Source organism: Centroberyx affinis, unplaced genomic scaffold, assembly GCF_046629955.1.
Source record: "Centroberyx affinis isolate AG114_WGS23_722 - 3 ecotype Tasmania unplaced genomic scaffold, CSIRO-AGI_Caff_v1 ptg003844l_1, whole genome shotgun sequence".
NCBI lineage: Eukaryota > Metazoa > Chordata > Actinopteri > Beryciformes > Berycidae > Centroberyx > Centroberyx affinis.
This window is the reverse complement of record NW_027281693.1, coordinates 27552-38903: the sequence shown is the minus strand read 5'-3', so window position 1 is coordinate 38903 and position 11352 is coordinate 27552. Positions and strand designations below refer to the sequence as shown.

Genomic DNA, 11352 nt, shown 5'->3' with positions numbered 1-11352 from the left:
GGTTCTGATCATTTCCTTTTACACCATTTTCATGAATATATTGCATGTTCAATATAGGTATTAGGTAAATCACGTAAAAAGTAAGATATTTGCCTGGAAATATAGTGGCGACAAAGTGTCAAATACACAAAATATTTACTTCTAATTGCTCTTGTAAAAGTAAATGTGTGTGTGTGTGTGTGTGTGTGTGTGTGTTAAAACCAATCACACAAAATTACTCATGTCAATAAGCTTTAATTTGGTAACTATTACCAAAACTACTAAATAACTTTTTACCTGTCTGTAAAAATAAAAAATATATATTCAATATGATTCAATATGACATCAAGACATCGCAATGTTGATTAACATACATACAATATACAGGGAAGGTTTTGATTATGAGCATGCCCATGCATTCTAACAAGTCACATTGTTGCAATAGGGAGAGTACGCCGATGTATAGATGACGCGAATACATATGTTTTACAAAAATAGATATTCAAATAGATATTCACCTCTCTTGATTTTTGAACAGAATTCATAAAACAGGCTTAAAGGAAGGTATTATGGCAAGCTGTCATAGCAAAGGAGATTGTCGACTTGTACAGTATGCACAGTCTATGATCCTGCAGTTGTTTGGATTAATAAAACCCTATATAGAGGTAATAGGTTATATTACATAGCCTTGAGAACCATTACACAAATACACAAAAACAACTATAGGTTAACATAAGTTGCCCGTACAAAATATAAATATTAGGTCTGCTCATTACATGGGGTTTACATCAAAAATTACATTGACATGGATGGACCACCGACTATCACAGCTTTTCTTTCCACAACGCGCCGCCATATTTTGGCACGTTTGTGACTCCGTACATTTTGGGTCTCTCGCTTCAAACCTTGGTGAAATAACACCTCGAAAACGGATTTTGACTGAGTATGTGCTTTGCTCTCTTCGTCCCTTCTTTTGTCTTTTGGTCCCCCTCCGTCAGACTGCTCCGGCCCCGGCCCCGGCCCCGGCCCCGGCCCCCGCATCACTGGTCCAGCTCGTGGCTGTCGCGGCTGCGGGGCCGGTAGTGGCGCTGGCAGAACTCTCTGATGCGACCGCAAGCCTCCACCATCATCTCCTCCGGCACCGTCACCACGATGCGGAAGAAGTTGGGATACTCAAACGCCTGGGGAGAGGGAAGAGGGAACACCGTGTTAGGTATTAAAGAAATAATCGTTTTATGCTTACAGAAGCAACAGCCATTTGTTTGGAGTAAGTAAAAGAAGGTTAGAAGAAATATGAGAAGCTGCAGTCTACAATGAGTGTCTTTTTTATTACAGTATGTTGGGCCAGTTTCTACATTGAATCGATGCTTTAATGAATCTTGTGGATTATAATTTTAAGAGCAAGATTACATTGATTTTATCCAAATAATGATAGAACCAATATATTTGTTTAGTTGGAATATCAACTAGACTGAAACAGATCAAATGAATTCTATAAATGATAGTACTTTACAAAACAGACCAAACATATTTTTTGGAGTGTAGGATGTGCATGTGTTAAGTCTATGAAGATATAATTGGTGTATAGACGGATGGATGGATGGATGGATGGATGGATGGACAGATGATAAAAGAGTGATGAATAAGACATGGTGTCTCACCGAGGCGGGCAGACAGAAGACGGATTGCTCGGTCACCAGCCGTTCGGTGAAGTCCACATCGTCCTTAAAATCTGGGAAGTGATCCATGTCAATCCCCACCTGGACGCAGAGGAAGGTTAGATATTCAAATGCATAAGCAGACGTTATAATATCTAAAAAGTGTTTGTATGTGTGTCCATATGCATTTGTAGCACTGACCATGATGTACATGGCTCCTGAGGGCATGACTGGGGTGAGGCCCGGGACGGTGCACAGCTCATTGAAACAAATCTCTGAGTTGGACTGAGGAAGAAGAAGAGCGGAGGGTAAAAATCAATAAACCGTCCGATAAGTGATGAAATGAACAAAAGACAAACGAAGATGCATTATTACATCTCTAAAATGAGTCTTAAAAGCAGAGATTTAAAAGACGATAGACTGATTTAAATCTCATTTTTACATTTATCTCATGTTTCTATGTTGTATAAGTAACAAATAAGTAACAAATATTCAATAAATTTGCCAATTTTGTTCAAACAATTCTTTATCAAAACACAATTTTCATAGTCACTAGAAATGAAAAATGTTGCATAATTTTTTTTTTTTCTCATTCATAGCAATATGGCAGAAATTTGGCATCTACAGCAATATAAACAAGGTATTATGACTGAATCGCATCCTCAAGACATTATTTTGATGATATTGTGATAAAGAGTGCCATATTCATATTAATAGTAATCCACAGTATTCCCACAATGTCACATGCATTTCCTACCAATATGGTGCTTTACCATATATACAGCGCACTGGCTGTGGCTGTCAACTGATTGTAATCACCTGTTAATTTATTACAATTACCTGTTGTTTTCCTACCATGATGGCCATTGTGGTGATGGAACAGAATATTATGAATAGAAACAATGTAATGATATAGTCCCCCTGTTTACCTTGAGGAAGCTGATGGTTCTGTGGTAGAAGCTCTGAGGTGTGTTGTTGAGGATGCTCTCCAGCGCCCCCTGGACGATGGTGCAGGCTCCCAGAATACGCTGGCTCAGTTTCACCAGACCCTGTCGGATCTTAAAAGGAGACGTATAAGTAAGTAAGATAAGGAGATGTATATAAAAACGAGAGATGTATATTCTGTCTCCACTGAATGCCGGGTGGAGGCTGAGAACGACGCACCTCGGAGCCGAATATGCCGTTCCTGTCGTGGATGAGGATCCATCCCATCCGCCAACCGGGGACCAGCCAGCGCTTGGCCAGGCCGCCGCAGGAAATGATGGGAACGTTGCTGCTGAGAGACGCCATAGAGTGAGAACTGCATCCTGGGAAAACCTGGGGACAGGAGGAGGAGGAACCGAAATTCACGTTAAAGGGGTTATTTCGTTTTTGGGAGATTGTCTCATTGATGTGATGTCACTCAGCAATGTCTGCTAAAGTGTTAGCATGGAGCCTCCTATCACTCAACATAGTGTATGCTAAAGTGTTAGCATGAAGCCTACTATCACTCATAGTGTACGCTAAAGTGTTAGCATGGAGCCTCCTATCACTCAACATAGTGTATGCTAATGTGTTAGCATGGAGCCTCCTATCACTCAACATAGTGTATGCTAAAGTGTTAGCATGGAGTCTCCTATCACTCAACATAGTGTATGCTAAAGTGTTAGCATGGAGCCTCCTATCACTCAACATAGTGTACGCTAAAGTGTTAGCATGGAGCCTACTATCACTCAACATAGTGTTAAAGTGTTAGCATGGAGCCTACTATCACTCAACATAGTGTACGCTAAAGTGTTAACATGGAGCCACAACACCATACAGGTAACATGAAGATGTTCTGGTGGCTTGTGGTGGCCCAGCACCCTATTATAACACTATATGTTGGTGTTTTCTTTTGTTTTGGTTTTTACCTACACATAACAAGTATGTATAAAACATCAATCCATAAAAGAGTGCAAAGCAGCTAGGTTAGTTTCTTAATAATAAAAGAAATAAATCCATTCCATATAGTACCACATGTACAGTAAATTACTTAATAACACAGAATACATTTTCGAATAGCTTGGAACAAAACACTGGCACTTCTATTTGATTATGCAACACACGTTTTGGGGAAAACGTGTGCACGAATACACAATGCCCAAATGAAAGAAAACCCAATGGATTATAGATGAATATAAATAGCTATTGGATGCTGATTTGAATATGTGAATGGAACGAATCCACGTCTTATTCTGCGGGGGAGAAGGAAACCGATGGAGGGAGAGAGAGAGAGAGAGAGAGTACAGTAACCACAGTCAGCTGGCTTTCATTAAAGCCATAGGTTTTTGACGTCGAATGGGGAACCACCCCACCTCCTATTGGCCAGACCGGTGTGACTGACATGCCAGAAAAGCACATGTGAAATGTTACTGTAGCTCTACAGTAAGTCAAGGCAATTTTTTGGGGGCTTGAGTTTGTGTGACCTGCAGAGATTTGAGAGCCTAAACCTAAACTATGACTAGATGTAATGATCCTCATGGGGAAATTGGGTGATTGATGGGGGTGATTGGTGGGAGTGATGGGGGGGGGGGGTGGAGTTAGTGGTTACCAAACATTGCCCCACTGACTGAGCTGAGCCTTGATTGGCTGATGCAGCCCAGACCCATCCTGGCCCCTTAACCTCAAACACTTGTGCCCAGTCATTTAAAAAAAAAAAAAGAGGCCATCACCCCCCTCGCTCACTCCCCCCTCCCCTCACACAACCACTTTACTGGACACACACACACACACACACACACACACACACACACACACACACACACACACACACCACCATTCCCCCTCTCCCAGCAGTGCCAAAACCTGACATCTGCATTAATTGCAAACATATGGGCCAAAAAAAGTGCACAGTCATTCTGGTCTGTGTTGAATGGACAAAGCTGGGGGGGGGGGGGGAGAGAATGCAGGCCGACCGAGGCCCGATGCGAGCTGCAAATGCACTCAACAACCCCGAAACCAAATTTTTCCACTCGCTCCACAGACACGGTACACAAAATCTGAACTGCACATGCACAAAATCCATTCTTCCTTTGTGAAAATTGCATTTAATCACTGAATGCACCGACACTAATGACATAAAAGGCAACACCGGTCTAGGTTATTCAACCCTTTAAAATAAAAAACAAAGCGAAAAAATAAAAAAAAAAGAATAAAAAAAACCTAAAATGAAGCTGAACGAGGAATAGGAATTTGTGTTTTTGGGACTTTTGTGGTTTGTGTACACATGTGTTTGATCTAGGGTTCCACCAATGTTTTTGGATTGAAACTACTAATATTATGTGCCGATATTCAAGATCTTTAAATTTGACTTTTTTTTTTTTTTTTTTTGTCAAAAACTTGAAACAAAAATTTTAAGTGTTCAGTGTCAGAATCCCCCAGAATTTTGTTCTTATCAGGGTGAAAAAGCCTCTGAAACAGTATTTAGACCATGGGACACTAAAACTCTCCATCATAATCAATTAAACAGCTTCATATCTATCATATGAGAGGTGAAGTGACACTGACAGGCCGATATCCGATTTTACACAAAAGGCCCAATATCGGCCTGAGCCTACATTGAATGGGGAGTGCGAACTGCAGCCTCACCCCTAACCACGTCCTCTGCTTGCCCTCGTTGACCCTCTACACCCCCCCCCCCACCCCCCCCCCGAGCCAGCAGTGCCAGCCCTACGCTGCATTTACCCCGTGCTGCCTCGTTCACACCACGTTGCCCCCCTAATCCTCCCTGTGCTGATGTGGGGCTGTCGGTCCCTCGGCCCCCTGAGCCAGGGAAAATGCCACCGCGCCAAACCCGATTATTACAGCCCAATATTCAATCTGCCGCTGTGGTGGAAGAATGTGCCGTGTCAAATCCGACGCCGCCGCGGATGTGTTTTTTTCAGCGGAGGATTGACCAGTGCGGGAAAAAGCGCGCAGTCGCGTGTCGCCGCACTCACCATGTCGCCGTAGATTTCGTCGGCCAGGATGGGAACACAGTGTCTGGAAGCCACTGGGGAAAAAAAAAAAAAAACACACACACACACAAGCACGAAAATGAGGAAATGTTTCAGTGAGAAGGCATGGATGCATTTGTCCAAATAAAAAAGTTTGTTTGCCGCTGATTTGAGTTGTCTGTTACCAATCAGCTATAATCAAGTCTCTGGAAGCCGCTTTCTCACTGTTCTCTCACTCTGTTTACGCGGTTGAGGCAGAATTTACGAGAATAAACAATTCACGGGCTGAGATGAGAGCAGCCTTGCACGGCTCGGAGCTGATCCCGTAGTTGTCAAATTTCCCTCACCAGACCTGTATAATCTATAAATCTTAGTTTCGACTCACCCTGTATTGATAGCTGAACAGAAGTTAAAGTCACACTGAAATGAAAAATGTCTTTTTTTTTTTGCTGTCTTGGGTCATTCTATCATACCATGCACCTAATTTTCTTTTTTCTTTTGTATTGTTTTTGTATTTTATATCAAAATCTTGTTCCTTTTACTTCCTGAAAAACAGAAAATCTTAAGTGGTGACATCATCGTGGACCGGGAGGCGACGTCAAAATTCCACCCAATAAAAGCCATCACCGATTTTTGAACAATCCCGCCCCCTCCGCCCCTCCCATCATACAAAACTGCCTTTCCCATTGGTTTACTCTTCAGAGTGTTACGTAAGTCTACACAGCGTACCATACACTTGCAATATTATGGGAACTGAATCCATCAAACTGAATCCATCTCATGACCTCTCGACACGGGATGCTGTCTAATAAAGCAGAGGCACCACAAAAATAAGTGCGTTTTCCCATAAAGGATACCGACCTTTGAGGATGCTCTGTAGGTGTTCCTTGCTGTAGACGGAGCCGCAGGGGTTGGAGGGGTTGGTCACGATCACACAGGACGTCTTCTCGTCGATCAAGCTCTCCATGTGCTGCAGGTCCATCTCCCACGACTTCTCCGGCTGCAAACGAAACGGAAGCATGAAAACGTGACTTTACTTAAAAAACGTGAACAATCGATGAAATAGAGACGGTGAAGTGAAGCGATTCATCACTGCTGTATGATTTGAAAGCATCGTGGGGAAGATGCTGACCGCGAGTGATGAGCTATTGCTTCACTGAGTATACATAATGTAGAAAAAGCACATCTTCCCTTCAACAGAGAACCGAAATGAGCCGTAACGCAGAGAGATAATGCAAAATATTCTCAGATTATGTTTTTTTCTTTAATGTAACACGAGTGCCGCTGAGACTTTTGTGCGGTTATGTGACAGAAAAACCTGTGTGTGTGTGTGGAGGGGGCTTGGGGGGGGGGGGGGTTAAGGTGTAAACCTGCCACCAATGTGATTAACTTGAGCCAGATGTGCACCAACGTAGAAGAACTCCCCCCCAAACATTACGCTCTCCCTCGCGCCAACACTATTTTTCCCCACGTCTATATGTATTATGGCTCATCTTCTCTCCCCTGTGGCCCCTGATCCCCAATAGCAGCCCCAAACAGGAGCCCCAAACCCACCCCCCCGCCATCAGTGGCCTACTTTGTACATTTCTCCTCCCATGGGGCCTAGTTAAGATGGTGTAACTTTACTACGCTGTTATGTCATTCCATATGTACTGTGGTCAGTCGGATGAACAGCGTCTCTAGGTTTGTAAGAGAGATGAAATGTCCCAGTTGACTCCCTTCAGCTAAAATAACTGCATCACGGCCATTCATTTACAAGATAAAGATTTATGTAATCTCTGTCCTGCAAATAAAACGGTGGGTAAACTGAGTTCAGGCAGGTTTACCCTCCACTAGGTCTCTGATTATGGCTAAAAAAGGACAACAAAAACCAAAAAGGGGAGGAGGAAAACCTACTCACCAGCAGGTTGTAGAGCTTGACCTCGATGCCCATGGACACAGCCAGAGTCTTGTATAAGGAGAAGCCTGGGCATGGGACCAGGATGTTGTCCCCGGGGTTACACAGGACACTGATAGCCAGGTCAATGGCCTGACTGCAGCCGCTGGTCAAAATCACATCCTGGAAGAGTTCCAAAAGTTAACACGGGGTCATTAGCTATACTGAGTTAATGATATTTGATTTTTAAAATGTTTGAACCTGTAACTTAGACCGTACAATACAAAAACACTAAGAACTTTACTAACTGACCTACTAAAAGGCAGTCTTGTTTTAGATAATGCTAATGGCCTACTATCACTCAACTTATGCTAAGGCGTTAGCATGGAGCCTACTATCACTTGACATAGTGTATGCTAAAGTGTTAGCATGGAGCTTACTATTACTCAACATAGTGTATGCTAAAGTGTTAGCATGGAGCTTACTACCACTCAACATAGTGTATGCTAAAGTGTTAGCATGGATATAATGTTCTCTAGCAAATCATAGTAGTGTCAGTTGTTTGAAGCCTCCCAGATGATGATGTAGAAGAAGAAAAAGCAGATATTGGAGAGGAATGAGCATGAGAAAAGAAGGAGGGTGAAAGAGGGAGGAGGGCGATAGATAGGACAGGTAGAAGTGGGTGTCAGGAGCGGGCACCTCTGCCTCCAGCGGGGCCTCAGGGCAGCTGTAGAAGTTGGCCACCGCCTCCCGGCTCTTCTGGTAACCTGCCAGGGCGTAAAGAGAAAATATGCATTCATACATATAAAATGGAGAATACAGGAAATACAGGAGACAGAGAGAGAGAGGGAGAATTGTTCGTTCATTTGTCAGTTGACTCACCGACGGAGGGCGCGTAGCCGTTGTATTTGTGGGTGTCGATGGCGTCTTTCATGGCCTGAAGCACCTTGTCGTCTGTGGGCATGTTCCCAAATACAGTAGGATCCCCTGAGGAACAGATAAGAGTGTAAAAAATTCATTTACCTATTATTATTTTCCAAAACAGTCAAAAAGTCTCTAGTTTTGCAGCAGAAAATCACTGAGTTGTAGGCTAAATGTGTAGCACTAGCTTTTTACATTGTAGACTCATTAGTACGACAGTATAATCTAAATCTAGTAATGCTAATGGTGATCATGAACTATATTAGCATTATGATTACAGATGGGGACCAACATGGATATTCCATAGTGATATGATATCAGTTGCACTTTGCCAATTGTCCAACATGTTAGACTATTGTCTTTATTTGTAGTGGTTGCAACTAACTAGTCAAACCATATCTGTATATCAAACCATATCTGTATCCTCTTGTATTGGTGCCTACTGTTTCATCTACTAGACCAGTACAACGTGGGGTCCGGGGACCACCAGGGGTCCTTGAGGGGGTTCCAGGGGGTCCCCAGCAAATTGATGAATTGTTAAACTTCAGCATTATTTAATTTACAAGAAGTTAACACAATTAGAGAATGTAGAAGAATGACTGTTTTGATCATAGTTTCACTGTTGTTGTACAATACAGATAGTCGTGGAGTTCTGGACAAAATCATATCTAACAATAAAAAATATTCTCAGATTTGAGTTCGAGAGACAAAATCTCATCAAATGGGGGTCCGTGGCTCTAATGTGGACTAAATTAGGGGTCCTTGATATGAAAAGGGTTGAGAATCACTGTACTAGACTATAATAACAGTTTATTTGTGTGGTTATCCACAGAGATCTTATTATTTTGTGTTGCGTTGTGTTAAGGAATCTCATTGGTCTTGGTCATAAAACTGCTGCCATCATTTTATAGGTATGTGATCTTGTCCTGACACAGTGAGGAGTGATTCTCATTCCCCAAACTCTTCACTAAAGCCACTCTGCTGCAGGGAGAGATGCTCCACTGGACACCATGGAGGCTCACACACTATTAAACCATAAGGTTTAAGCTGAAAGAAAGCTGAAATTAATTCAAGTAAGCTGGGAGTAATTGTTGCTGCCCCCACCTGGAGAGAATGCCACCAGCCACCACTGAATAGAGATAGATAGATAGATAGATAGATAGATAGATAGATAGATTCCTCTCACCTATGGAAAGTGCGATCATGGGTTTGTCTGGGTTCGGGGTGAGCTTCATCCCGTCCACGATGGCCCTGATGGGGTTCAGGGTGTTGTTGGCCATCTCCGAGGGCTTGACCTCCCACCTCTGCCTGCGGCTCCGGGCCTTGGCCGGGTAGATGCTGCCGTTCACGCTGACGTGGTGCACTCCCTTCCCGTTCACGCCGCTCCCGTTCAGGCTCTTGGCGTTGACGGCGTTTTTGCCGTGGACCCCGTTGCCGTTCATCTGAACCACATAAGACTTGCTCTCCATCATGCAACTGATGAGGACGGTGGATAGTGATGAGTTTTTAAGGCAGTGATCGACAGAGCAACTTTTCGTTTTGTGCAAAAGGAGTTGCCTCTTTAATATAGGAGCATCATGCATTTGAGTTGTTTTTTGACCATGTGTTTCACTTTGCTGCAATTTTGCTGAAATTGACTAGTAGGCTATAGTTAGGAAAATTAAAAGAAATGTTTACACTAACTTTTTAAAATAAAATTAGCCTAAATAAACGAGATTAGTACAAATATTCGTTTGTAAATCACATCAAATAATGGAAAAAATCTTGTTTCAATCATAAGTATACATATATATATATATATATATATATCTCAATATCCATAACATAGGCCTACTGCAGATTGAGAGAGTCTTCTCAGATGAACAGATTAGGCTGATTTTCCTGTCTAATTCTGCTGCATTTTTGAAAATCCTATTTTCTTTCACTCTATCCATGTGAGCTGGCTGTTTCCTAAACTATAGACATGTCAATGAAACAAAGGCCACTCGGCGATGAATTAGTGTAAATCTAAAACGCATGCATTAAAGCATCGAAAATCATCATAATAACATGCATTATATGGTTTATTCCCTTTGTTTAACCGGCAGAGGTGAGATTCAAATTCCAGATTGCCAGATGCCAAAACTGTCTTCTCAAATCATAATGACACGTGATCAAATAGCCCCAAAAACAAGTTCTAAAACAAATATACTTAGGAAAAGAAGTTGGACAAAATAGATAAAACAGATATAAAAAAAAAAAAATAGATAAAACACAGCTGCAGCAGCCTCTCTCATCAAGAAGCTGGATGGTCGCATGATAAATTGCCTATAATGCATCTAGCTGTGCATCACTTTTAAAGCGAGGTTATGGGTTGCAAACATGTAAGCACTGCGAAAAAATACATCTGATTATCATGCAACTTCACATTATCAGTAGCCTAGACCTTTTTTTTTCGTCCATACACTACTGCAACACAGATTCATTCAAATAATAAACTCTTGTCTATAAAATAAAAGCACCTCTTAAATAGCCTACCTTGTTAAAAAAAAATCTCAACAGAATTTCACTCTTCTCCAAAATGCAGCAGCACAGGTAAAACACTCTTACAGTATATGGACGGTGAGTTATTTTATAAGCCGGCTTTATAGCAAGCTCCCCGAAAATGGGTGTTGAACCCAGCCCATATTTCCATTGGTGGAGACTGAGGGTTGTGCCATTACACCCCCGTTACATCACTAACCAGAACCGGACAACCTGGAGCCTTTAGCGGCATCAATTAACCCTTTCGGCCTGGCGGAGGAGATTGCAGCCTACAGGGATGCGCCGTGCGTCATGCGTCAACACGGAGAGGGCGCACAGTGCGGGTCTTCCAACATGGCAGCAGGGGTGGAAAGAGTGCCAGAATATCCAACTAAACTAAAAGTACTATTACTATTACTGAAATCTTATTTCTGTGGAAGTGAAACCACCGGTGTAAAAA

At 42.4% G+C, this 11352-nt stretch overlaps 1 protein-coding gene across 2 annotated transcripts; it reads right to left on the bottom strand.

Annotated features, from left to right (window-relative positions):
* Positions 1–276: 276 nt before the first annotated feature.
* Positions 277–10975, bottom strand: tat (tyrosine aminotransferase). Of its 2 annotated transcripts, none has more exons than XM_071541251.1 (12): positions 10908–10975; positions 9577–9866; positions 8352–8456; positions 8169–8236; positions 7494–7652; positions 6455–6593; positions 5597–5649; positions 2802–2954; positions 2567–2695; positions 1839–1922; positions 1641–1739; positions 277–1160 (listed from the first exon to the last, which is right to left on the bottom strand). In XM_071541251.1, exons 2-12 carry the CDS (start codon positions 9860–9862, stop codon positions 1020–1022), a joined length of 1416 nt encoding a protein of 471 aa, XP_071397352.1. In that variant the 5' UTR covers positions 9863–9866; positions 10908–10975; the 3' UTR covers positions 277–1019. The 2 variants fall into 2 exon arrangements, with proteins under 2 accessions (XP_071397352.1, XP_071397354.1); XM_071541253.1 differs by lacking the exon at positions 10908–10975 and having other exon boundaries at positions 9577–9753; positions 9826–9859.
* Positions 10976–11352: the final 377 nt, after the last annotated feature.

Coding starts and splice junctions, on each gene's coding strand:
- tat (XM_071541251.1), bottom strand. CDS start 9,862: ATGATGGAGAGCAAGTCTTATGTGGTTCAGATGAACGGCAACGGGGTC. Junction 8,457..9,576: donor CATGATCGCACTTTCCATAG/GTGAGAGGAATC, acceptor TCTGTTCCTCAG/GGGATCCTACTGTATTTGGG. Junction 2,696..2,801: donor ACGGCATATTCGGCTCCGAG/GTGCGTCGTTCT, acceptor TCTCCTTTTAAG/ATCCGACAGGGTCTGGTGAA.